The sequence below is a fragment of the Lutra lutra genome, chromosome X (assembly GCF_902655055.1).
Source record: "Lutra lutra chromosome X, mLutLut1.2, whole genome shotgun sequence".
NCBI classification, from domain to species: Eukaryota; Metazoa; Chordata; class Mammalia; order Carnivora; family Mustelidae; genus Lutra; species Lutra lutra.
The window spans coordinates 23,728,168-23,752,156 of record NC_062296.1 but is presented as its reverse complement, the minus strand read 5'-3'; the positions used below and the strand labels follow the sequence as shown (position 1 = coordinate 23,752,156).

At 37.5% G+C, this 23,989-nt stretch overlaps 1 protein-coding gene across 6 annotated transcripts in view; it reads right to left on the bottom strand.

The window, feature by feature from the left end:
- The window catches only part of TENM1 (teneurin transmembrane protein 1), a 785,443-nt gene that overhangs the window by 230,747 nt on the left and 530,707 nt on the right, over positions 1-23,989 (bottom strand). For all 6 annotated transcript variants that reach the window (XM_047716031.1, XM_047716030.1, XM_047716033.1 and 3 more), the window contains 4 exons: positions 23,230-23,440; positions 18,231-18,332; positions 16,684-16,878; positions 13,183-13,383 (listed from right to left, as the gene is read on the bottom strand). In XM_047716031.1, coding sequence (XP_047571987.1) covers positions 13,183-13,383; positions 16,684-16,878; positions 18,231-18,332; positions 23,230-23,440 — 709 coding nt within the window. The remainder of the gene's footprint in view (positions 1-13,182; positions 13,384-16,683; positions 16,879-18,230; positions 18,333-23,229; positions 23,441-23,989) is intronic.

Genomic DNA, 23,989 nt, shown 5'->3' with positions numbered 1-23,989 from the left:
CAAGAATGTTAGAGAAAAACAAATAACTCTGGCCACGTTAATGCTGTGACCTTCATAAATAAAAAAGAAGTGATTTAGATTTTTACCAAAGTCAAGTTCTGTTTATGAAAAGCTTTTTGTTAAGTAAAAACTCAGATTTAATATGACCTTGTGGAAAGATCTGAATTCGGTTGTTCCACTCCATAAAGAGGCCAGGCTCTGTGGCAGTTACACAAGGTACAAATATGGACAACGAGGTCATGGCAGCTCAGATGCCAACTGATAACTTGGTGACCCTGAGGAACCTAACTCCATCCTAGTAATTCTCCTTTATATAGCACACATGATTTTGTAAAAACTCAAGCTAAATAAAACATCTGAGGAAGATTTCATGGCCTAAGAGCCATCCAAGACCACTCTGAACAACAAGCTCTAATCTTTGCCGGTTTGTTTATGATCTCTGTGGGTTTTCTGACTGGACCCAGAGTGTTCTTTTTTTTTTTTTAAGAGAGAGATCAGAAGTAGGCAGAGATGCAGGCAGAGAGAGAGGAGGAAGCAGGCTCCCCACCAAGCAGAGAGCCCGATGCGGGGCTCGATCCCAGGACCCTGGGATCATGACCTGAGCGAAGGCAGAGGCTTTAACCCACTGAGCCACCCAGGTGCCCCGACCCAGAGTGTTCTAAGTCATTTAATTACATAAAACCTCTTTACTCCATCTAAGTTATAAACCCACTACTTTATTAGATATTTTATCTGAAAGATATGCTGGTTTCCTTCTTGAGAGATTCAAAGCCTGTGTTTCACAGGCTCACAAGAAGTAGGTTATCATTAGGCATTTAATTATTCTACTATTGTCCCACATTTGTATTCTTTATTGTATCTTGTAGAACTCTATTAATGAATCAATGCTTCTCCTGTCTTAGGAAATAGAGTTATAAGCATTCTTTTATGCTTCCTTATTACAGTTTTATTGACATACATTAGAGGTGGGTTTAGGAATGGTTATCACTGATGTCTTATTATTGCCAAGAAGGATTCTTGGTCAGTTATACTAAAACCAAAATCATCATTTTTGGTAGACCTCTACATATGATTAACTTTGCCAACAATTCTATATTATAAGTTTACTTGTTCAGGCACCTTGGTATCTGAATAGGATCAGTTTACTTCGGAAAATACATTTGGTTATATTTTGTAGGGTAAAGTAAATAATGCCATATGCTAGAGCAGTGCTGTCCAGTAGAAATAGAATGTGAGCCGCCGATGCAAGCCACATGAAAATTTTTAAATTTTCTAGGAGCTACACTAAAATGTTTAAAAATACACGTAAAAGTCTTTTAAATAAATAATTATAATTTTTATATTTATTTAACCCAATATATCCAAAGTATTATCATTTCAACATGAAGTAAATATAAATATTTTGTTCATGATTTATTTATTTAAGAGAGAGAGAGAAAGAGGCAGAGATCACAAGGTGGGGGGTTAGAGGGAGAACAGGCTCCCCACTAGGCAGGGAGCCGGACGTGGGACTCAATCTCAGGACCCCGGGATCATGACCTCAGCCATAGGCAGACTCTTAACCAACTGAGCCACACAGATGCTCTCAACATGAAGTAAATATAAAAACTAGTAAGGAGATACTTTAATTCATTTCCCTACCAAAGCTTAAAGAAGATCCATAGGTAAAGTGTTTCACTGCTCTTAATACAAAGAAAAGTTTTATTTCTGTTGAGCCATGCACTTGTCTTTCTGTTGGGGACTCAGTGAATCACAGAACTGCTCATGTTGGCCTGTTTTGTTGGTCGGAAGCTAGAAAACTACAGTGAAATTTGATCTTATTTACTTGTGCACATAGCTCCCTTAAATAAAGATCACATTTCTCAGCTTCCTTTGCATCCAGATATGGTCATGTGGCTTAGTTATTGGTCAATAATATACAGATGACCGTTTCCAGCAGTAGCTTCAACAAAGTCTCCTTTAAAGAGAGGGGGTAGGGACACCTGGGTGTCTCACTCAGTTAAGCATCTGACTTCAGCTCAGGCCATGATCTCAGAGTCCTGGGATTGAGCCCCACATGGAGGCCTACACTCAGCAGGGAGTCTGCTTCTCTCTCTCCCTTGGTCCCTCCCACCCCCACTCGTGCCCTGTCTCTCTCTCAAATAAATAAACAAAATCTTAAAAAAAAAAAAAACAACAGAGGGGACAAGGCCTCTCCTCTCTCCCTAGTCTGTGTTCTAGTGCCTGGAACAAAGATGTGGTAGCTGGAAAACTGGCTGCCATTGCATACTATGAGAATAAGGGTCCATCCTGGGGATAGGAGAGGTGTGAGTGAAAAGAAGCTTTCTTTCTGGAGTCATCACACAAGCTTTGGACTGCCTACCTCTAGATTTCTTTTGTGTGAGAGAAAATCACACTTATATCTTGTTTAAGCCACTCTTTTTTTTTTTTCCTTGAGGGAGGTATTTCTTGTCACTGAACTCTAATATTATATGACATACCTGGAATATAAATGTTCTCTGACTGTGATTTCATAATGAATAGCAGAACTTAAAGGAAAAGGGAGTGAAAAGACAGAACAACTACTTTTTTAGCCAACTTTTCACTAAAACATCTATCCTACAAACACAGGAAACAACACCATTGAGGTAGGAACAAAAGCATGCAATGCTTTTGGAGTAGAGAGAATTTTCATACTCTTTTAAACTAATTCAGCTTTACAGTATCTGAAAATGAATTTCTCTGAGACAGCTACTAATTTATCTTCTACTTACAAAAGATTTGTCTTTGAAATGTGTCTTTACAATGAGAATTGAAATATAATGACAATAATAGCTACCATTTATTATTATAATTTAATGTCTATGATGGGAGAAGCATTATGCTAGGTGTTTCACATATATTATCTCATTTAACCCTTACAGCTACCCTACATAGTAAGAATTATTTCCCCATTTTACAGGAGAAACTCAGAAAAACCAAGTAACTTACTCGAGATCTCATAGTAACTTAGAAGTCGAGCTGGGATGTGAGTTCATTCCTGTCCGAATTTTTTTCTGTCCTGAATCTCTGACAATTTTCATAATTTTCTGACAGTCTAGGAGGAGATGCTGGGATACCGCTCTGTATATGCTTATTGCCACTTTTCTAGATATCCAGTGCCAGTGCTGACAATGGAAAGGTAATATCTGAATCTGAGCAAGCTTCTCTGAATGGTATATTGAACAAGAGGTCTAAACCAGAAATCCCAAGACTTGCCTCTCATATTAACTATGGGCCTAATTAGCTGCATGATCCAGCATAAGTCATTCGACCTTTCTGGGCCTCAGTTTTCTCTCATTATATAAACAGTGGGCAGAACTAGGTGTTCTCTAAGATCTAATCTAGTAAAAACATTCCATGATTATACCAGTAAGTCTGTCAACAAGGAAATGAACAAAAGGGAGTGTGCTGGAAAAGAAAGTAGGCAGTGGTATTTAGAGTACTTTAGATGCTAGATGCTTGACATGCAGAATAAAATTCAAAAAATAAATGGACCTAGCAGAGAAGTGTGGGAAGCTCTTTTTGATTGTTGAAACTGTTTATTCTTGACTCCACTGTTAATTTGACTGCTATGGTTTCAGAAATATCTTTTGAACAATACTTCTTAGAATGTTCTCCTAATGCACATTAACTGAAGCATTTCGGTAGCATGCAGTGAACTCTTTTTAAGTTTTTTGGACTCTAATGTGTTTACCCATACTTCAGTAGAAAGAATTCTTTAACTGGAAGTTAAATTTTTTATCCACTTAGAGTAAAAAAAATGGAAATTACTAAAAAATGGATTTTAAATGTGCACTTAGCTGAAAAACACATTTTGCAGATGTGTAAATTGAGACCCAGAGTGGCTGAGTTGCCTAAGATTATATTGAGAGTCAGAGCTCTGCCAGGACACTGGAAGCATCTGCTGTATGTCGAGTTTTGGTGAGGGTCCAGGGAGGCAACAGATTATTAGCTAAACTTTGGGCTGATGCAGGACTGGAGATCCATATTTGAAACCCATCTAGAAGACAATGTTCCTTGCAAAGACAGACTGGAAGAAAATGATCTGTCTCAGGCTTAGGTCTGAAGATATTAAGTAACTAGCTTCCTCCTAGATTTCATGGCCACTAGTCAAGTTTCATGAGGGTGTGGAGCCCAAGTTTATATTATCTATATGGTCAAAAGAAACTGTGACCTGAGATTTTTAATTTAAAATTTACCCTGCGGGATGCCTGGGTGGCTCAGTTGGTTAAGCAGCTGCCTTCGGCTCAGGTCATGATCCCAGCGTCCTGGGATCGAGTCCCGCATCGGGCTCCTTGCTCGGCAGGGAGCCTGCTTCTCCCTCTGCCTGCCATTCTGTCCGCCCGTGCTCACTCTCTCTCCCTCTCTCTCTGACAAATAAATAAAATCTTTTAAAAAAAATAAAGTTTACCCTGATCTGTAGGAGAAGGGCTCCTGGCAGACACAAACATAAATCCTCCCCAGGGGAATACTGGCTTCACATGGGACGGAGAGAAAATTTCAACATATTTGAACTCACAAGAAAAAAATAACAGAAACAAGATAGCAAGCTGTCATATGCAAGAGTTGATAGAAACAACAAAACACAGACCCAGACCCACAAAGACTTGACATGTTACATTCTCAGCATATTAAGTAACTGTTTCATATGTTTAAAGGGAATAACCAGAAACAGGATTAAAGAGGAAAATATTACCAAAAATCAATGAGGAATATTTGAAAAAAAAAAAACAAGTTAAAATTTTAGGAATAAAAAGTAATCACTGAAATTAAAAATTCAGTGGAAGTGTTAGACATCAAAATAAACAGAGCTGAAGAGATATTTAGTGAGCCAGAAGACAAATTTGAAGAAATTATCTATAACAAAGAAGCAAAGACATGGAAAATAGGAAAAAGAAGTAAATGACATATAGGTCAGAGTAGGCAGTCTAGTTGAACTTCCAAGAGGAGGTAATAAAGAATGTGGGAAAATCAAGGTTTAAAGAAATAATGACTAAATACTTCCTATGATTAATGGAAGACAAGTGTCTTTACATTCAAGAAACTCAGCAAGTCACAAGCAAGATTAAAAAAAAAGTGAATCTGCAGTGATCTTTAGGACAAGGCATTGGGCTGTGAATGCTATTGTCAGACTCAACTTTGAAGCATACAAAATAAAGTTAAGTTGTCCTGTGTCTCAAAGCAAATTAGTTCCTTCAGCTATAAAATGAGGAAATTATTACCTACTCTACTTATACTTTATGGACAGTATGAAAGGGTTTCCCAGAAACCTTATTACCAGGTTACTGGGAATTTGGAAGCTTAGGTACAAGTCAAGTTTTTTATAGCAGATTATAGAGACCCCATTCAGAATTTCTATGAGCTCCACCTAATGTGAAAATGTGCTGTCCTTACTCTTTCATGAAGGACTAATCTCTGTCCTTGCCATCCCTCTTCTCCTTCTCTCTAATGACTCAGAATCTGGAAGAGTCCTTCAGGTATTTTGCAGGCATTTTGTATCATCCTAGATCAATGTGCAATCCAGCATCAAATAATGACCCCCATATTATGTCCATAATGATGAAATGAAGAAAATGAGTATATACGTATTTGGAGAAAAAATAAAAACCATCAGATAAATGTAGGATATTTGCGTTTTAGGAATGAAAGTATCATTTAATTTATTGGCAGGGGGAGATATACGGGGTGCTCTTTAGAATCTTCAATCATCTGATTTTGACATATGGAATTGGGACGTATTTTGATTCATTACCCATGTCCTGGCCACCAGTTTTGCACAACTGCATTCTGGCTTCCTTTAACCTCTCACAGCTGTCTCCACTATAAGACATTTTCCACCTCCTTCTGCCCTGTGCAGGGGGGCATCCAGCTCCCTACGGGATCCCACCTACAGGGCCAAATATACCTTTCAGATAGGCCCTTCGCTGTGTCCGAGTTCACTTCATGCAGATAAACAACCGAGAAAAGTGCCCACTAGCAAATGAACCCAGAATGCAGAGCAAGAGTGAGTAAATGAGAGGACTGTATTTCAAGGGAAGCACAAAATTCTCCTGTTTTCTTTAGATGCTGCTATAGATGTGTAAAAATGTATTCCTTATTAGTGATTATACTTTAACCATGTAAATAAGCACACCTCTTCACACTCATGCTTACTTACATTTTCTTGCCTCACAATTGCCACCTTATTTAAATATATGTCTCTGGTTTGAAAAGCAACTTTAAAGCTTTAATGTCCTAGAACAGTCGGTAGTTAGCTCAGATTTACAGAGAGGCAGTTGCAAACTTACCTCTCCGTGCAAACTTGTTAAATTGTCAAAAGTTCCACTGGATTTTGCATTGCTGCCTGCTAATGCTGGCATTACAGGTGTGGTTTTCATTGTCTCAGAACAAAATGTAAAAGATGCATTTTGAAAACATTTGATATTTGTTGTGCTTTGAATCACCTGACTATATCTATATCTATCTATATACACATACATATGTACATACATACACAATCTAATGGTCATTAAATGAATTCTCTTTTATAAGAATTCTCTTTTATAAAGATATGGGATTTTTGAATAGGAGAACATTTTCAGGCTCAATTTCTATTTTCACTTGAGACAAAAGAAGGCTTAGAGGGGTGAATATCTCTGAGTGGGACATGTTGCTAGGAAATCATGATAATAGCGTGATGTTTTTCTACTTCATACCTCTCTCAGAGATATATCTGTGGATTTAGTCTTACACACTCAATTTGACTTGTAATTCTCTTAAGGATGGTTTTAGGTTGTATTTCTAGTGCCACCAATGAGCTTCACTTACTGATTCAACAATCTAGAGTTAATGTTTTGACCTCACTGTAGTGTTAATGCTGTAGCCACTATATCAATCAGGTTTCTTTTTTTTTTATTAAATCAATGAAATCAGAACCACCTGAAGGTTTATTCTTTATTCTTTTACTGAATAGAAAAGGATTTACTTTAAAATAAATTTGATCAGAGATTGTCATACTTTGAATAGCAAGTTAATAGAATCTATATAGGGATTAGTCACAAGCTTTTTGTCCTTGTAGGCTGAAAGGCACTATAAAACCTTCTATCACGTTTCAGTGGCTAGCTGTCGAGCTTTTCTTTAAGTACAGGGAATTTGTAGCCTTATGATATGCTAACATTGTTTGCTAATTAACAGAAACATTTCTTCTGAGACCTCAGCTACTGTTCCAAAGAAATTCAGGTGTGTGTCCAAAACCAAATAGGGAAAAGCACCTGCAATGCTAGGCTCCTATCTGGTTACATTAATTATCTCTTTGCTAAATTCTAGTTATTTTATATATGAGTAGATTTTTCTCTTCATTGGCATGATGAATGGCTACATAGTGGTGCCCACAGCGTGTGCATTACATTTTGAACAAAGCTTCTTTATCAAATGGCATTTATGACCCTGCTGTTTCTGTAATGTCTGTAGGAAAAATACAGTGTACACACTAATCATTTCAAATGGTCTGATTGATACCTAGAAATTACAGGAAAGTGATACATTGTATGTGGTAGACATGTATGGTCAGATGAAAATCTTTTGATTATTGGCACTTTCAATAAAGGGGAAAACTAATAATGTTTTTTAAAGCATACAGTCTTTGTATCATCAAGGAAAGTTTCCCTGGAAAAAATAATTATATGAGCCTCTTACAACTTCCTTCTTTAATTATTTGTTTTATTAGTAGATGCAGATCACATCCATTAGGGAACACTTAAAAACATAATGAGACATTGTTATAATGAAGATATATATATATATATATACACACATGTATATGTGTGTGTGTATACGTGTACCTCTATAAATAGAGGCAAATTCTCAAACAACGTGGTCTATATATCAAAGCATGGATGTCTTTATAATGAAAACAAACCTACAATTAATATTTTCTCACCATAAACAATATGGAGCTGAGAGTTTATGGACTATATCCATGAACCATTCATAATCAGTGTCAAAAGCTCAATATACAGGATCAAGAATCAGAGATCTCAGTGTTGGAAGGGGCCTCAAGGGCCATTTGGCTAATCTACCATTTCACAAATGAGGCAGCTGATACTCCAAGAAGTTAATTAAGCAAGTCATTCAAGGTCATTGTGCTGTGACTATACATACACACACATACATATACTGTCATGTCTCTGGTGGACAAGATGGCCACATGTCACAGACTAGCCTGAAAACAAATATCCTTACAACAAAGCCTTATGGGATCTTCAGGAACTGACCCCAGATGTGTGGATGGGGTACACAATGATAGTACCTCATATGGCTTCTGCTGTATAGCAAATAGAATGTTCAGAAATTTCTCAGAGCTGAATCCTCCATCTCTCTCTAGCTGATTAATCTGCTTCTAAGATATAGTATAATGATAGAGGATCACAGTAGAGAGGAGCAGAGTTGTCCTCTCTACGTGAATCCTTACCTTCTATGAATTTCGCTGCCAGTTATCTATGAGTAACAATAGATGGGGTGGCTCAGAGGAAGTTTCATCAAGGAAAGAGGACTACAAAGCTCTGAACTCTGCTTTTATGTTCCCCCTCAAAGACTACATGACCAGGAGAAGCCAGATTTTATGAAAGAAATATAATAAATGCATTTTAAAATGACAATAGTAGAGGTTAGGGCCAGTATCCTTAGCATAGGTTAAATGTATTACTGAGATTTCATGGCAAGGAGTTCCGTTTTAAGGGAGCGTGATTTGACCTGTGGTATATCCAAATCTCAACCATGTTATAACAAGCTTCAATTGTGTTCCTCTTGAGGTTTTTTAAAAGACTAATGAGTTAACCTTTGTGAACTACCATGAGACCCTCAGGTGAGAGAAACCTATATCAAGGATCAGTTCAGTGCTGCTAACAATACTCAACGTACCTGCAAACAGACCGAAAGTCATCAGTAAACCATCCACGGCAGTCCTCTTGGTATCAGAGCAGCCCAGTTAACATGCTAACAGCTAAGCTTCATGCGCTTAGAGGAAGAAAATGATCAATGGCAAAGAGCATATCCACCTTTGAAATGACATGATCCATTATAAGAATCAGATGTTAAATTGCTTCCTGTACTGAGCACACTCAATTAAAAGTCTGCACAGTGAGATCATCTTGATGGTTAAATATGCTCTGTGGGAACAACCTTTATGGAGCTTAAAAATCACAGAAGGACTATTCTTACTGTGGCACTAGAGATTTGGAAGGCATTTCCTTCCCCTATTTTTCAATTTGGTAGTTTTATTAGGAAGGTTTTTTTGCCTGAGAGGCTGCTGAGTTTTGGGACATACCTATCCACTCTTTTGCTTCTTTGAGCAAGAGATGCTTCTAAGTGTTCCTTTTCTATTGGGTCCAGAATGGATGAATGTGGCTTTCATCTAGGATCTCTGGACAAAAATGTATCATTTGTGCACTTGATATTTGATGCCCTTCATCTCCTTGAACTTTCCCTTTTCTGTAAGTTCATGTATTCACCGGAGTCCCAGCTCCTATCTAGCTCTTCCTTCTTCCTTTGGCAGGGGTGAGGATGGAGGGCTGAGAAGAATGTCAGGCATGGAACAAAATCAGCAGAACCAGTTTCTATCCGCAGGTTTGCAACCAGCCAGGCTGTTGGTCTTGGACGAGTTATTTAACCTCTGTGGCTCTCAGGTTCCTCATGTTTTAAAAGCTTGAAACATGTTCATTGTTGTTTTTTTCCCTACTCTTGTTTATTGAAGTAATCTCTCCACCCCACATGGGGCTCGAACTCACAGCCCCAAGATCAAGAGTCGCATGCTCTTCCGGCTGAGCCAGCCGGGCACCTCCACTGTTCATTGTTTACTGCTTGTCTCACCCTGCCAGACTGCACGCCCCAGTAGCACAGGAATCTTTATTCTCCTCACTGATGGGTCCCAAGATCCTAGCACACGGTACACAGTAGATGCTCAATGAAAACTTATTTCATAAATAAATAATTCACTTGTCTGTTAGCGGTGTCATCACCATTCATCCAGTCTCCCACTGTAGACATCACAGAGTTCGTGAAAATTCCTACCTGCCCTAACACATTTCCAGTAACCAGATCTCCTAGCTTCTTTCATATCTATCCTTTTGCCTCCATCTGTGCTTAAATGCCCTTATATCAAGTTTTCATCACTTTTCACTATATCCTCCAAACTACTTTCAGAGTGATCATTTTAAAATACAAACACAGTTAGGGTGCCTAGGTGGCTCAGTTGGTGAAGCACCTGCCTTCAGCTCAGGTCATGATACTGGGGTCCTGGGACCGAGTCCCACGTTGGGCTCCCTGCTCAGTGGGAGTCTGCTTCTCCCTTCCCTCTGCCTCCCCCCGGCTCACACTCTTTTTCTCACCCTCTCTCTCAAATAAATAAAGGAAATCTCAAAAAAATAAAATATAAATATGGTTATGATATTAACCTCTTTAAACCCCTTCAATGGCTTTCCCATTGTCCTCAGGCTCAAGTCCAAACTCAGAGGTGTGGTATACAGACCCCTTCATGATCTGTAAAGTCTTTTGTGACCACTTCCTAGACCTTCAGATAATGTGAAATACACCTTGTGCATTGCTTCTCTCTCTCTTTTAGAGCACTTAAGTGAGAGACATTTAAAATCTTTGTTCACAATTGTCTCCTCAGCTATGGATACGTTTCATCGCCTCACATGCTGCCAGGGACATAATAGGGGCTCAGTAAATGTCTGGCAAATGAACAATTAAGTGAGGAGGTTACACCACTGCAGTGGCTTTCACCGATGGGCAAACCATTTAATGTCTCTGTGCCTCCAAGTATTAGAATCTCTAGTGATGCTGAGGCAGAAGGACTAGAAATCACCACATCTATGAAACACTGAAGCAGATATCTCTACACTTTCTTCCACACCTAATCTTCTATGGGACTATCACTTTTCCTCATCATTTGACTTGTTTGGGTGGGTAAGGGTGATTTGAGATGAGGGAGGAGTGGGGTAGAGTTCACCTGGAAGGGGGGAGGGGCAAGTGTAGAGGCATGTTCATAATTAGTCCTTTCTTCCTCCTCTGAGTGATTTCTGCTGATAGGATTGGTGCATGTCTTTGTGTATTAGGTGGACGAGGTGGACTGAGGAAAAAGAAACTCTCAGCACAACGAATTTCATGTTGATTCATTGGAAATACAAATATTTGAATTTGTACAACTGGTGATTGGTATACCGCCAAAGGTTTTGCCCAATTCTGAGGCACCAGGAAAAGCACATCCAGATGTGAGTGGCCTTAGGGAGAAATTGTATGATACAGAATCACTATTCAATCAATAAATACAGTACAGTGGTTAAATGTTTGGAATGTGAAGCCAGAATACCTTAGTGCAAGTTTAGGCTCTGATAAATACTATGCAGCTGACTTTGGACAAGTTAATTTAACCTCTCTGTGTCTCAGCTTCCTCCTTTGTAAGGTGGGCACAATGACAGGACTTACCTCACAGGGTTGTTATGGAGATTTAAAAAAATACACGTACAACACTTAGAATAGTGCCTATTACATAGCAATTATGTGAGTGTGTGCTTTAGTAATAATGCAAATGTTAACATTCTTGTTTTAAACTTGAACCTCTAGACATACTATGTCTGACACATGAAAGGCTGGAAGGGGTTCAATAACATTTAGCAAATAAATCAGTACTCAGTTTAGAGCCACAATACCCAGCTACTTTCTTTCTCTAACCATCTTCTAGTTTGTTCTATGTGTCTCTTCCACTAGATTATAGGCTTCTCCTGTGCAAGAACCACATCCATCTGGTTTGCCACTATAGCCCCAGCACCAAGCACCACGCCAAGCACATAGCAGGCACACATACATCTGTTCCGTAAATAAATGAATAATTTTTAAGGTCTGCATTTTAGTTATTATTACATTGTCTTTATCATTTTATCCATTTCTGAAACTGTAAAATGCAATCCTCTGTCCCATATTATTTCTATGTGAGGCAACACAATTTTGTAAAAAAATTATGTTAGAATTAATGCTCTTAACAGAGGGATTTTCTTGTTTCTTTACAGCATGAGACTATAGACTTTTTGGTTCACAAACAAATTCAGTGGTACAAGAAGTCTCATAGAGCTTCTAATCTTTCCTGTTTAGCACATGGCATTTTATATCCTCCAAAAAATTCATAGGCAGAGGTTCCATATGAGTTATTATTTATTAATTCTACTTATTTAATGAGCACATGGCCTGAGGATAAGGAAAAAAAGTACAAAGAATGACCCAATATTTTTAGTTTAGGTGGTGGAAAAACAAATCATGTACACAAATAACTATATCACGATGCCAATTTTACTCTCTTGCAATGAGTATGGTAGGGTTTTAGAGGCTCCTCTTGATGTGATCAGGAGAGATTTTATAGAATAGCTAAAACTGTAATTTGTCTTGGTGGATGTGTTGGATTTTCATAGGTGGAAAGGTACCTCAGCATTCCCTGCTGAGGAAAGGGCACAGAGAAAATGTGAACGTGTGATATATTGGGAGTGAGCAGAGCATATGAGAGCCCTTTTGCAGAAAGAGGGATTTATGCAGGAAGCAGAAGTAGAAGACAGGCTGGAGACAGAGATTTGGAATAGTTTTTGGTGGGCTTTTGATATCAGCCAAAGATATTTCAAGTTTACCTCTAGACAGTGGAGATCTACTGCTGATTTTAAGGTAGGGGATAGGAAAAGGACAGTCAAGTTGTGGGAATAGTAATTGGGTGGCAATATGGCAAGGAGTTCCTAGAATTCCTGAGCTTAGTTCCATTTTTTAAGGATGGAACACCCAGCGGAAATACTCAGCAGATGACCAGAAATGAAGGATTATTTGAGTTTGAGGGGGATACTGATTTAAAATAACCTGTAGAGAACCGACAGTGGGAGACATGGGAAAGGATGAAATGACTGCAGGAAAATGCAGAATGAGGACAGAGGTTCAAATCCAGGTTGACAGCAACAAAAGATATAATTACAAGTCCAGTAGTATGTTGTTTATGAAAACCCAGTCAAATACTAGCCTAGGAAATACTCGGAAGTCCCTTATGACCCATGAAGGCATACAGATCAGACTTTGAGAAGTGCCACCGTAAGACAAAGACCAATGAGGATTTGGGAGTGTAGGAAGGAGGAGAAAGAGGTAACTCCAATGTACCTGTTGAGCAGTCAGATCCTGTCCACTTGGGATCACAGCTGCACACTCCAGTGTCTAGAAGAAAAGTCCCATGTCCTGAGCACTGCTCTTGACAAATAGGAAGTGGGGTTTCACAGTTGACTCCTCCCCAACCAGTAGAACAGTGACATTCTCCTTTTACACAGATGCCATGGCTGGAACACATTGGGTCTAAGCAGTCCTCTGAAGGTGCCAAAAAGGAGGAAAAAAGAAAAAAGTGAACAGGTGTGGCCTATATACCTTAGGATAATGAAACTGAGATATGCACACTGATTTCCTACTATGTCATTAATACTGTTTTAATTAGGTAATAACATGTCTCACGCAAAGGCTGGATTCAAACCAGAAGAATATTAACACTTAAAAATATGGGAGGGTATCATAAAGGCTGAATCCTAAAATTAGAAGACGAAGGAAATGGGACACCTGGGTGGCTCAGCTGGTTAAGTGGCTGCCTTTGGCACAGGTCATGATCCCAGTATCCTGGGATCGAGTCCCACATCAGGTTCCTTGTTCCATAGGGAGACTGCTTCTCCCTCTGCCTCTGCCTGCCTGTGCTCTCTCTCTCTCTCTCTCACTCTAACAAATAAAGAAATAAAATCTTAAAAAAAAGAGTCTCTCCCTCCCTCCACCCCCAAAAAAGAAGACAAAGAAAACCATACATCTGTTGTGTAAAACTGGAGCAACGTGTAGTACTCCCACACATATGGGTGGGTGTACCAGTGTGGGCCTTTGATAGGGATTCCTCAGCTTTGTAAAAAAGCCAAAGAATTTTTGGGGAGTCCTTCCTTGTCTTTTTTGAAATTGGAATCACAGCTCTGAGAAATTGGCTTTCACTTGATGTGACTAGAGAAGATATACATAATAATTATACAGAGAATATAAAATAAATAAGTAAATATATAAAATATACAAATATACTACATACAAAAATGTGTCTACAAATATAAAAATATATAAATATATAAAATATTAAAACATACATATCTTTTTATAAAGCTTAGATCATTAGGTATTAAGTGACCTGACTGCTGTTGTGTGAAAACATGCAATATAATGAATTTATTATACTCTTTTATTAATTTCTTTGAAGCACTGAAAATGCAACATTGTAAGCCTAATTTTAAAAATTATTTAAGTTTTTTTTTTATGCCTTTTCCTTCCATCAGGATGCTCTGACATAGTTTTCAGTGTTTTAGAATATCACAGACACAATTCTATTTATCTCTGATTCTGTGAGTTTGGAAATTTTTGGACACATTCTAACAAAGGTATAAACTCTTAAGAGTAGATCTCTGTGTTTGCCTTGGGGAAAATTGTTTTGTGCTTTTAACTGAGTGACCATTCCAGGGGAAACGACAAAGTTGATTTCAGACTTTCTATTCTCCCAATACAAATAAGATGAGACTAAAATAAGTCCCCATAATGAGGATGTATGCTCTGAATTACTTTTCCTGCAGTGGAAACAGACTGATAAAAACCTACTTTCAATGGCAAGACAGGTCTGGTCTTGGGTGTGGCCTACTGTCATGGAACAGAGTAAGCTTAACTAAGCATTATTATAATTAGTGCTATTGCCATTACAATTAACTCCAAATCTCAAGGTCTTAGCACAATTCTTTACTACCTGAGATAATCAGCAAATAAATACTAAAAGGTACATCTACTTTGATTTGTTCATTATTTGGAGTGAAAGGGAAAGTCTAAAAGTATAGAATATTATTTTAGAAGGAGGTCATTTTGTTATATTAAAACATAACAACTTTAACAAATAAAATGAGATTTAATTTAGTATAATTTATTTTATTAAAAGGCCACCTTCAATGAGTAACTAAGTCACTTAGATCAGAGGCATGAAGTCATATGGCTGAATGGGCCAGGACTACATGACATAGACAAACTGGATGGAAGAAGCCAGTGTGTTGGGAGTAAACTGGAAGTATCCAGTTTAACAGAAACTGTTGCTTCTTTGTTCCAGGTAATCATCACCACATAAGAACATGGGCCCGGTATTACCAGATTTTCCAGTTGTTCAAGAGACGGCAAAAGAGAGGTTTTTATAGGACACTTCTCTGTTTTTATATTTTGGCAAGTGGATCACATTAAAACAACAACAACAAAAACACTACCGCTATCACCACTGTGTGAACCAAACAAAATCCATCCATAAGCCCAGTTCAGCCTGTGAGTTTCTAGTCCGTGGTCCAACTTAAATATTCTTTTCTACTGTATTTGACAAGTTCATACTGTTAAATATGGTGAGCATTCTTCCTTCCTATCTTGGTTATTCCACAAATTTTCTTAGTGATCCCTAGAAGGGAAATGTAAGCTAAGCCGTTTTTCAGTTGCTCCCAAATTTTAATTAGAAGGGTCTAAATTAATTAGGTCAAACATTTTCATTACAAAATGTAGGTGTTGTGAGAGATACCATGTTTTGGTGACCATGCATATGTCCACATAACATCTGACTTTACAACTTAAATATAATGATTGTGGTTGGATCACCATAAAAACAATTTCCAGAGGTACTCTTGTACCCTGTCTAGGCCCAACACCTTTCATTGTAACAGATATAATCTTCACACCGAAAGTCTACTATTGCTAATGGGAGGTAGAAAGCTAAATTCTTAGAGCAGAATGAGATTAAACCCTTTATAATGCTGTGTAATTGTCTTAATGAGCCATCTTTAAAAAGCAATTATAGTGCATTTTCAGCAGCTTCTTTCCTGAACAACAGTTGTTATGAGACCATCTCCCATGGTAATGGTTTAATATTATTTCTGAAATCAGTCTTATTTGAGGAATGTGGCATGAAAAAGGTCTGATTACTAGTAAACTTATTTTCCAATGTGTCTCTTTAAATGAGAAAACTATGGCCATTTCAAACTACGTTTGTGCGTGTGTGCATAAAGTTTCCTTTGGGGTGAATTGTAACATAAAGGCACTGCTTTGAAACTCATTAGTGGTAAGTTGGCTTCCTTAGGCACGGAGGTCAAGTTTCAGCATGAGTTATGTAAAAATAAATAATATAAAGCAATGATAATAATAGTAATTACAAATCGCTCCCAAAGAAAACATTCAATGAAATGGTTCCAAATGTGCATATATTATTATTTTTATCATGTGCTTTAAAGTAAGATGGAGCCTAATGTACTGTGTAATAACGAAAGTATATGAAATAACACCTAATATCATCAATATGGAAATTTTCAAGTTATAAAACAGTGTTAGAAATGAGGGGGGAAGCACCATTTTTCCTTACCAATCTGCAAGTGTCACAGACACAGCCTCATGTTAATATTAGAGACTGTCCGAAGAGACATGAACTCCCCCGACTCCAGTCCCCTGCTTCGTGTACTAAAGACATATTGAACATTTACAGCTTGCAAAGATGACTTGCACCTCTACTAAAAGCATACAATGACACTTGGACAGTTTGGCGAGAGAAAAGCCTGAAGCAATAGATGAAAATGGGGCTCTGACCTTCCTCGCATATTTCTCCTTTGTAGCCTGGCACACAGATGCAGACTCCCATGATGCAGGTGCCGTGACCGAAGCATGTTGGGTCAATGCATTGCTCTTCTGGAACGTCGCACTCTGGCCCCTTCCAGCCATTTCGGCAGACACAGTGTCCTTTCTCATACTCTCCATTCCCGCCACACAGCACAGGGCACGAATCTGAAGGTTGGCAAATGAACTTGTAGTGTTCTCAGAAAGCTTTTAAAATCTCCGAAGGGGCAATTCTCTATTGATTCTTGTATAATATTTCAGGCAAAAATTTGTATTATTTCTGTCTTAGCCTTTATTAAATAGGCAAGTGTCTGTGATTACAAACAGAATTTTCCTCTTATAGGAGTGGAGTAAGGATAAGTGACAAAAATATAAAAATTATGTCAAGAATTTGCCTTTGATCCCACCTATTACTATTATTATTATTATTATTTCAAGCTAGAGTTTTTTCCTCTTATGCCTTTTCTTCCTCAGACAGATGTATACCACTTTTAGAAAGAAAAACCCCCAAAGTGTAAAAACTGACAAATAGGGAAGTTATTCATATTATAAAATGTTATCTTTAAAAAGTTATATATAACTATATATATATATATATAACTATATATATATATATATATATACATATATATATAAATAGATTTATGCTGGACAGATGTCTACTCCCATGACACCACGTGCAGACCTTTATTAGAATACTTTGCTTTGACATTGTTGGTTCCCTATTAAAACTGTGGGCTCCTTGAGGGCAGGGCCTGCATCTTTTGTCTTATTCAATTTTTAATACCAGCCATCATCTTTATTTCTCATCCCCAGACTTGCAAGACCTATCATGCTCCTGGGAAGCCAGCAAGTGCTATAGAATTCTCAGCTGTGCAGAATTTAATCTAAGGAAACTGAGTGGCTGGGAAACCTGAGATTAAAGCATTAGCAGACTGAGAACTGTAAGAATATACTGAAAATGAGCAGAAAGCATCTCTACGGTAATAACCGTAAGCCTATGGGGAAACACGGTGTGACATACCTAAAGCTTTTCAATAATTAAACTATGGCAAGTCTAGGAAACAGTAAAGTTTGCCAAGTTTAACTTATGACTTGCCAGTTTTTACTTTCTAAGGCTACTTACCGGTTTGGTGACTGCCTGTCCCTTCTGGTTTATGTGGGTCTGTGTATAAGCAGTTACAGATGTCCTAGGTACAAATTCCACGTGTTAGGCAACCCTGACTATTTTCACCTCTTTGAAATAGTTACTTTGCCCAATAAACCAGGAAAACAGTAGATCTGCCTCACCGGGCTATCACAGTTAAGTATGAATCTGAAGAGGTAACAGAGTGTTTAGAACGGTGTCTGGCAGGGTAAGTACTCAGCTCTTGGTTGTGGTGGCGATGGTGGGGTAAGATGCTGCTGCTGTTGTTGTTACTACTACTGCCACTTCTCTTCCTCCTCCTATTGCTACTGATCCTGAGTTCTCAAAGGACATGTATTTCCCTAAACCAACTGGAGTAACAGAGCAACATTACCTCTTGCACAGTCAGGCCCAAGGAATCCTGGAAAACAATGACAATGGCCAGAGATACACTCTCCATTTCCATTGCAATTGGTTGAGCAGTCATCCATTATTTCTAGTAATGGAGAGAAAAAAAAATGAGTAAACTTCAGGCTGTAGTGTCCTTAATTTTTTTTTTAATTGCAAGAACTCTGGGCTTGTAATGGTCTTGCCCTCTGCTGTCTTGGAGCACTTACTATTTAAAATCAGATGCCAAAGATTTTTGCAAGATGTCACATGCAGTACCAAATTATTAAAAAGGCCCTGGAATTGCTGAATTAGCTATTCAAGAGTGAAACTAAAAACCAACCCTTATCTCTAAAGTACATAAAGGGTCTAGATGAATTGTATTCTTATGAGACATTCACAACAAAGCTAAAAATATCCTAGGATTATAGGACATTTCTCAAAAGCGAAATGGGCTTAAAATTGTAACCCAAAAGACTCAGTCTACTGTTTATTTTTCAAATTTAGGTTGTAGCAAATAAAAAATTTTTTCTCTAGTATCTTAAAATATTTGATCTACCATCTTGACAGCTTAAATATGATAATCAGTATTTCATTTTCATTAATAAGTGACAATGGAAGGCTTTTAAAGTGAGTGTTCATATTAAATTTACCACCACTAAAAGCATTAGAACCTAAGTATTTTGTTGAGAAATGCTTTCTTGACTGTAAATGCTTATCAGTTCTCTGCCACTAATTTCCCTTCAATCCATTCTTAGAGAAGAATAGGCTTCAGGGGAATTGAGAAGGCTTTGAAGGTGCCCATAGGTAGTTCTGGTGATATAAAGATGTACAGTGAGACAGAACTTTGATAAGTCTTGTGGTAAGTAACTTGGCTGAAAGGGTATATGATGTTACCCAAAAGTCAGACTCTGACAAAAATTATTTCTAGTTTAAAATTGTATTTGAAAACGATCTGAGAATTTTGAAGGGGTGGGGGGTGGGAGGTTGGGGGCACCAGGTGGTGGGTATTGTAGAGGGCACGGATTGCATGGAGCACTGGGTGTGGTGCAAAAATAATGAATACTGTTATGCTGAAAAAATAAAAAAAAAATTCTAAAATTGTATTTGAATATAATAAAATCAAATTCCAAGTCCGTGAACTATTACGGTATGTGTGCTTTCTTCTTTCAGTTTTTTTTTTTTTCCTTAAATAATCTTCTCATTACTCCTTCTGGAAGTTTTCCATACTTAGCATTCTTGGATTCAGAGTTTTATGTTCTGGCCTATTAAACTCATACTTCTCATATGTACCAATTTTTCCTTTTCAATCCAAATTATCTACTTCTTTTAGTTTCACTTGCATAGGCTATTTCCAATTGGAAGGAGATATTCTAGGAAGTGGTCTTGGCATCTTCCACTCAACTACGAGAATTTATATTGAGGGTCGAGAAATAACATTTCTTCAATTGTGGCCTTTTGACCACCTGTATCAGGAGGATCACCTAAGGCACTTAAAATGCAGATGCCTAGGCTTCATTCCACATTTACTGAATCTGAAGGATGCAGCTCAGTGAGTCATATTCTTTTTTTTTTTTTTTTTTAGATTTTACTTATTTATTTGACAGACAGAAATCACAAGTAGGCAGAAAGGCAGGCACAGAGAGAGGGGGAGGCAGGCTCTCCGCCAAGCAGAGAGCCCGATGCAGGGCTCGATCCCAGAACCCTGGGATCTTGACCTGAGCCACAGGCAGAGGCTTTAACCCACTGAGCCACCCAGGCACCCCCAGTGAGTCATATTCTAACAAAAACCTCAGGTGACCCTGCAGATGCTCATCGTATTAAAGCACTGAGAGCCAATGCTTCATACAGTAAACTTCCATAGTTAGACAACTGCTGATCTAGACTTCGAGTTCTGCCTTGGGTAGAATAAAAGAGGAAGAGAGTGGTATCTAGTTTATTTGCGGAATTCTTAGAAAGCCGAGAATGAATCCAGGGGCAGAGGAGATTCTTCTCTCCCCCGTGTGAATATATCACATGGCTCTTTGCAGGTTTATGATAATCTGTTCTCTGATCCCTGTGTTTGAAAACTGAACTTGATAAGAAATTTATATGTGGCATTTGCTGAACTACAACTGGTCTGGTAGGAATGGAGCATTTGACAAAGAGCTACCCATTTTTAACTTATTAAAACATTAGTTATTTTCATAAAATCATTAATTTATTTAAAAGGTCATTATGAAGAGACATAGAGTTTTTTTTCACTCAGAGATGGAACAATCATTTCTCTATTTTCTACTTAATCCATCTTTCTTGTACCAAGCTATAGTGGCACTTCTTAGATCTACATTTGGATTTCCCCTGCCCTGGATGGTTAATAGGAGGCCATGGAGGACACATTCAAAGGTAAATACCGTTGAATTCAATTTCACACAAGTTCCTATTGACAACTTTATGGAAGTGGCCTTGTGGGAATGTAGCTATTGTAGAAAAAAAATGTTTAATAAAGTTTGCTATCAAAATAAATAAAAATCCCTCCATCTTATTGACTTATCTAAGATCTGTCCCTGGGCCCACACTGTTGCACAGAGCTTAACACCAGCAATGCAAGTGAGAAGAGAAGTCAATATAGGGAGGTTCTGGAAGCTGCCACCTCCACCAGGTCTGAAAGAGACACTGGGAGGAGGATGGCTACAGCAGGAGCATGTAAGGAACCAGAGGTGAAAAAGAATGTTTTTCTATTTACATTGGCCTCTGTGAAATTTTGCCTTCTGTCTTTTTAATCTTACTTCAGAATCACTTCCTCGACTGCATTTCATTAGACTTGAGAAGGATTTTAAAGTTCTGTATATAAAACTCTGTTCTTCTTCTAGAGTCTACTACCCCTTGGTATCTGCAATTGCACTGATGATGGGTTTTGCTTCTGGCAGGTTTTCTTATGGGAGAAACTAAAGGTAATGAATAGTCTGATGGAATAATTTTGGTATAAAGGGCATGGGCTTTGGAATCAGACATACTGGATGTCTCAAATTTCAATTTTGCCATTTGCTGGCTATGAGAATCTATCACATTATTTACTCATTCCAAGCCTCCATTTCCTTATGTATTATATAAATATCACTACACCTATACTATCAGGGTTGTGATGAGAATCAAACGAGATAACTGAATGTAAAGCATCTGGTACAGTGCTTGGGGGCAGAATGGCACTCCATAAGTGGTATATATTATCAAGTTACAGAGCAAGTTGGCTGAGATTAGGGGATATTGACAACTCTGTCTATACTACTGGAAAATAATATATATTAATATAGGCCAGCAGCTAGCCTATATTAGTCATTCAAAAAATGTTGGTTGTTAATACTGTCTTGATCCTTATTAGTAGCAAACCAAATATAGTTAAGATCAATCAACTGATTCTAACATTATCATGAGAGAATGAGTAGCATTTAGCATAGTTAAATGCATACAAACCTTAAATTGTTTAATTAAATATATTAGCCTCTTTTTACTCTAATTAAGATAAATTATAAAAACAAAAAAAATGGGGAGAATATAGAATAAATAACTTAATACCTTTGATTTTTTTCAGAAATTTACTTGGATTCTCTTTAAGTGGAATTGCAGAATTGTTTCTGTTGCTTCAGGAGAAGTAAAAACAAAAAAGGAAAAAGCAAATACTTTGTTGCATAGGATACTGACAGCTTGATATGTGGATAATAGGAATTCTATCTCAAAGGTTAGCTTCTTTTTGGGGGGAAGTAAAGGAGGGGAAAAAATTCAAGCATGTTTCTGGGTCTATTGATTTTTGAAAGGTTAAGTGTTGGGTTAGTGTTTTAAGTTGGGCTTATTGGTAAGGATACCAGGAAGGGAGAAAATCTTCACAAATATTTTAGATCTTCTAACTACTTGACTTCTTAGGAGAAACTCAACCTCTCATAACTCATTGGCATTTGCATTATCAAAGTTGGGCCTTGACAGAAAAATACCATGAAAGGTGTATCTATTAAATTTGCTCCATTGATTCTGTGAGCATTGCAAAATAGTGTCATGACTTAAAATATTTTTTTCTATTTTAACAAATACGTTGTCTTTTGAAGATGTGAAATCAGTGGAGTTTTTCTCTAGGGGAAAAATCATCAGTGGATTTTTATAGCCTTTCTGATTACTTTAGAGGAAAGTTTTTGATAATCTTATGGCTAGAATACCATTTTCTACTGACTCAAGGTCTTCAGCATCAAGTAAAAATAGAACTTAATTGTTATAAAGAGCAGATGGTATATCTATTAACAGTCAACACATCTTCCTAAACATATGGTTGAACAGGTTAACTAAAGGATAAAGCGGTGAGAGTTGTGTAGGAAACTGACAGCTGTAAAATATTTTCCTTTCTTTTTAAAGACATGTGTTTTAGGAAAAATCACACAATAAAATACTGTGTCTATGAGATGTTTCCCCTCAGGGCTCAAAAATTCTAAAAGAAAGGGCGTTGAATGACCCAAGTTATTATCCCTAAGACTCTTCTCTAAATACCATTAGGTTGTATTTTGAAGGCATCGTCGTTCTAGAACCAGCTGTTCTAAAGAAGAACTAGACTGATGCTAGGTTTTCCACTTCAAAAACCTTTTATTGCCTTTTCTTTTCCAATAGTTCTTGAATTAACAGTGATTCTCTTGCTTACTCCCTATTTCATTGAAGCTGTTCATCGATGTAGCCCTGGTAATATTATCATCCAGGTAATTATTCCTATTGCAAACATAAAAAAAGGTACCTGGCAAGTATTCTACAGTAGTGGTGCAAATAATGGAGCATTTTAAAAATCGTAATCAGCATTTAAACAACATTAATGACAACAATAATAAAAGCCTTTCTCATAGTGACCTATCTTGAATAAGGACTTTAAGGTAAAATGAGCAGTGAGTTTAAACAACATCTGTATTACTTTATTTAACATCTATATTACTTTAATCACTCATCTCTTTCTAGAACTATGCTGTTAATTCAAAATAATAGTCAAGGCAGCTTACCGATTGCTGTGGTTAACACGAACACCTGCTCCATCTTTTTTCCATCATTGTAAAATGCCAGATACCAAGGCCCTTGGTCCATATACTCTATGAAACCGGTCTCCTGCAGTGAGGTTAAGATCAGGTTCCGAGGCGAGTGCTGGGTATCATCAGAGCCCTTGGAGTCCTGCTTGACCAGTTGTTTTCCATCCATCAGTTTTACAAAATCAAACTGGAACAAATACACACACAAATATAAGCCACTACTTTTACTTCTAGACTAATGAAAAACATTAACTTCAATTGCCCTATTTCTACTTCATACTTCTCTGAGGAATGCAAAAGAAGAAGTTATTCTTTCTTAAGTATACTTAAATCTGATTCTGAAAAAAACCCCCGCTATATTTATGTCATAAACCTTTCAGTTTATGTATTTATTAGTATTCAAAATAATTGTCTAAAAATAAGTAAGCCAAGGAATAGAAAAAAATCTTATTTAGTATTAGACAAGAGAATCTTGATATTTTACTGAAGTATCAGACAAAAGATATTTGAAACCACACATTTCCCTCAAAAATGTGACCATGATCTTCTCTACAAATTCAAGAATTTTATAGTTTTTAAAACAACTAAACAATCTAAAATTTGAGAACATTCATCATAATTTACTACCTTTGTGGTAGCATATTCAAATATTCAAAGGACTCCCTCCTTTTTTTCCCCTAATCAGTAGACAAGCACATGGCACACATTTCCTTGGGCATTTTTTAAAAGGGGGTCA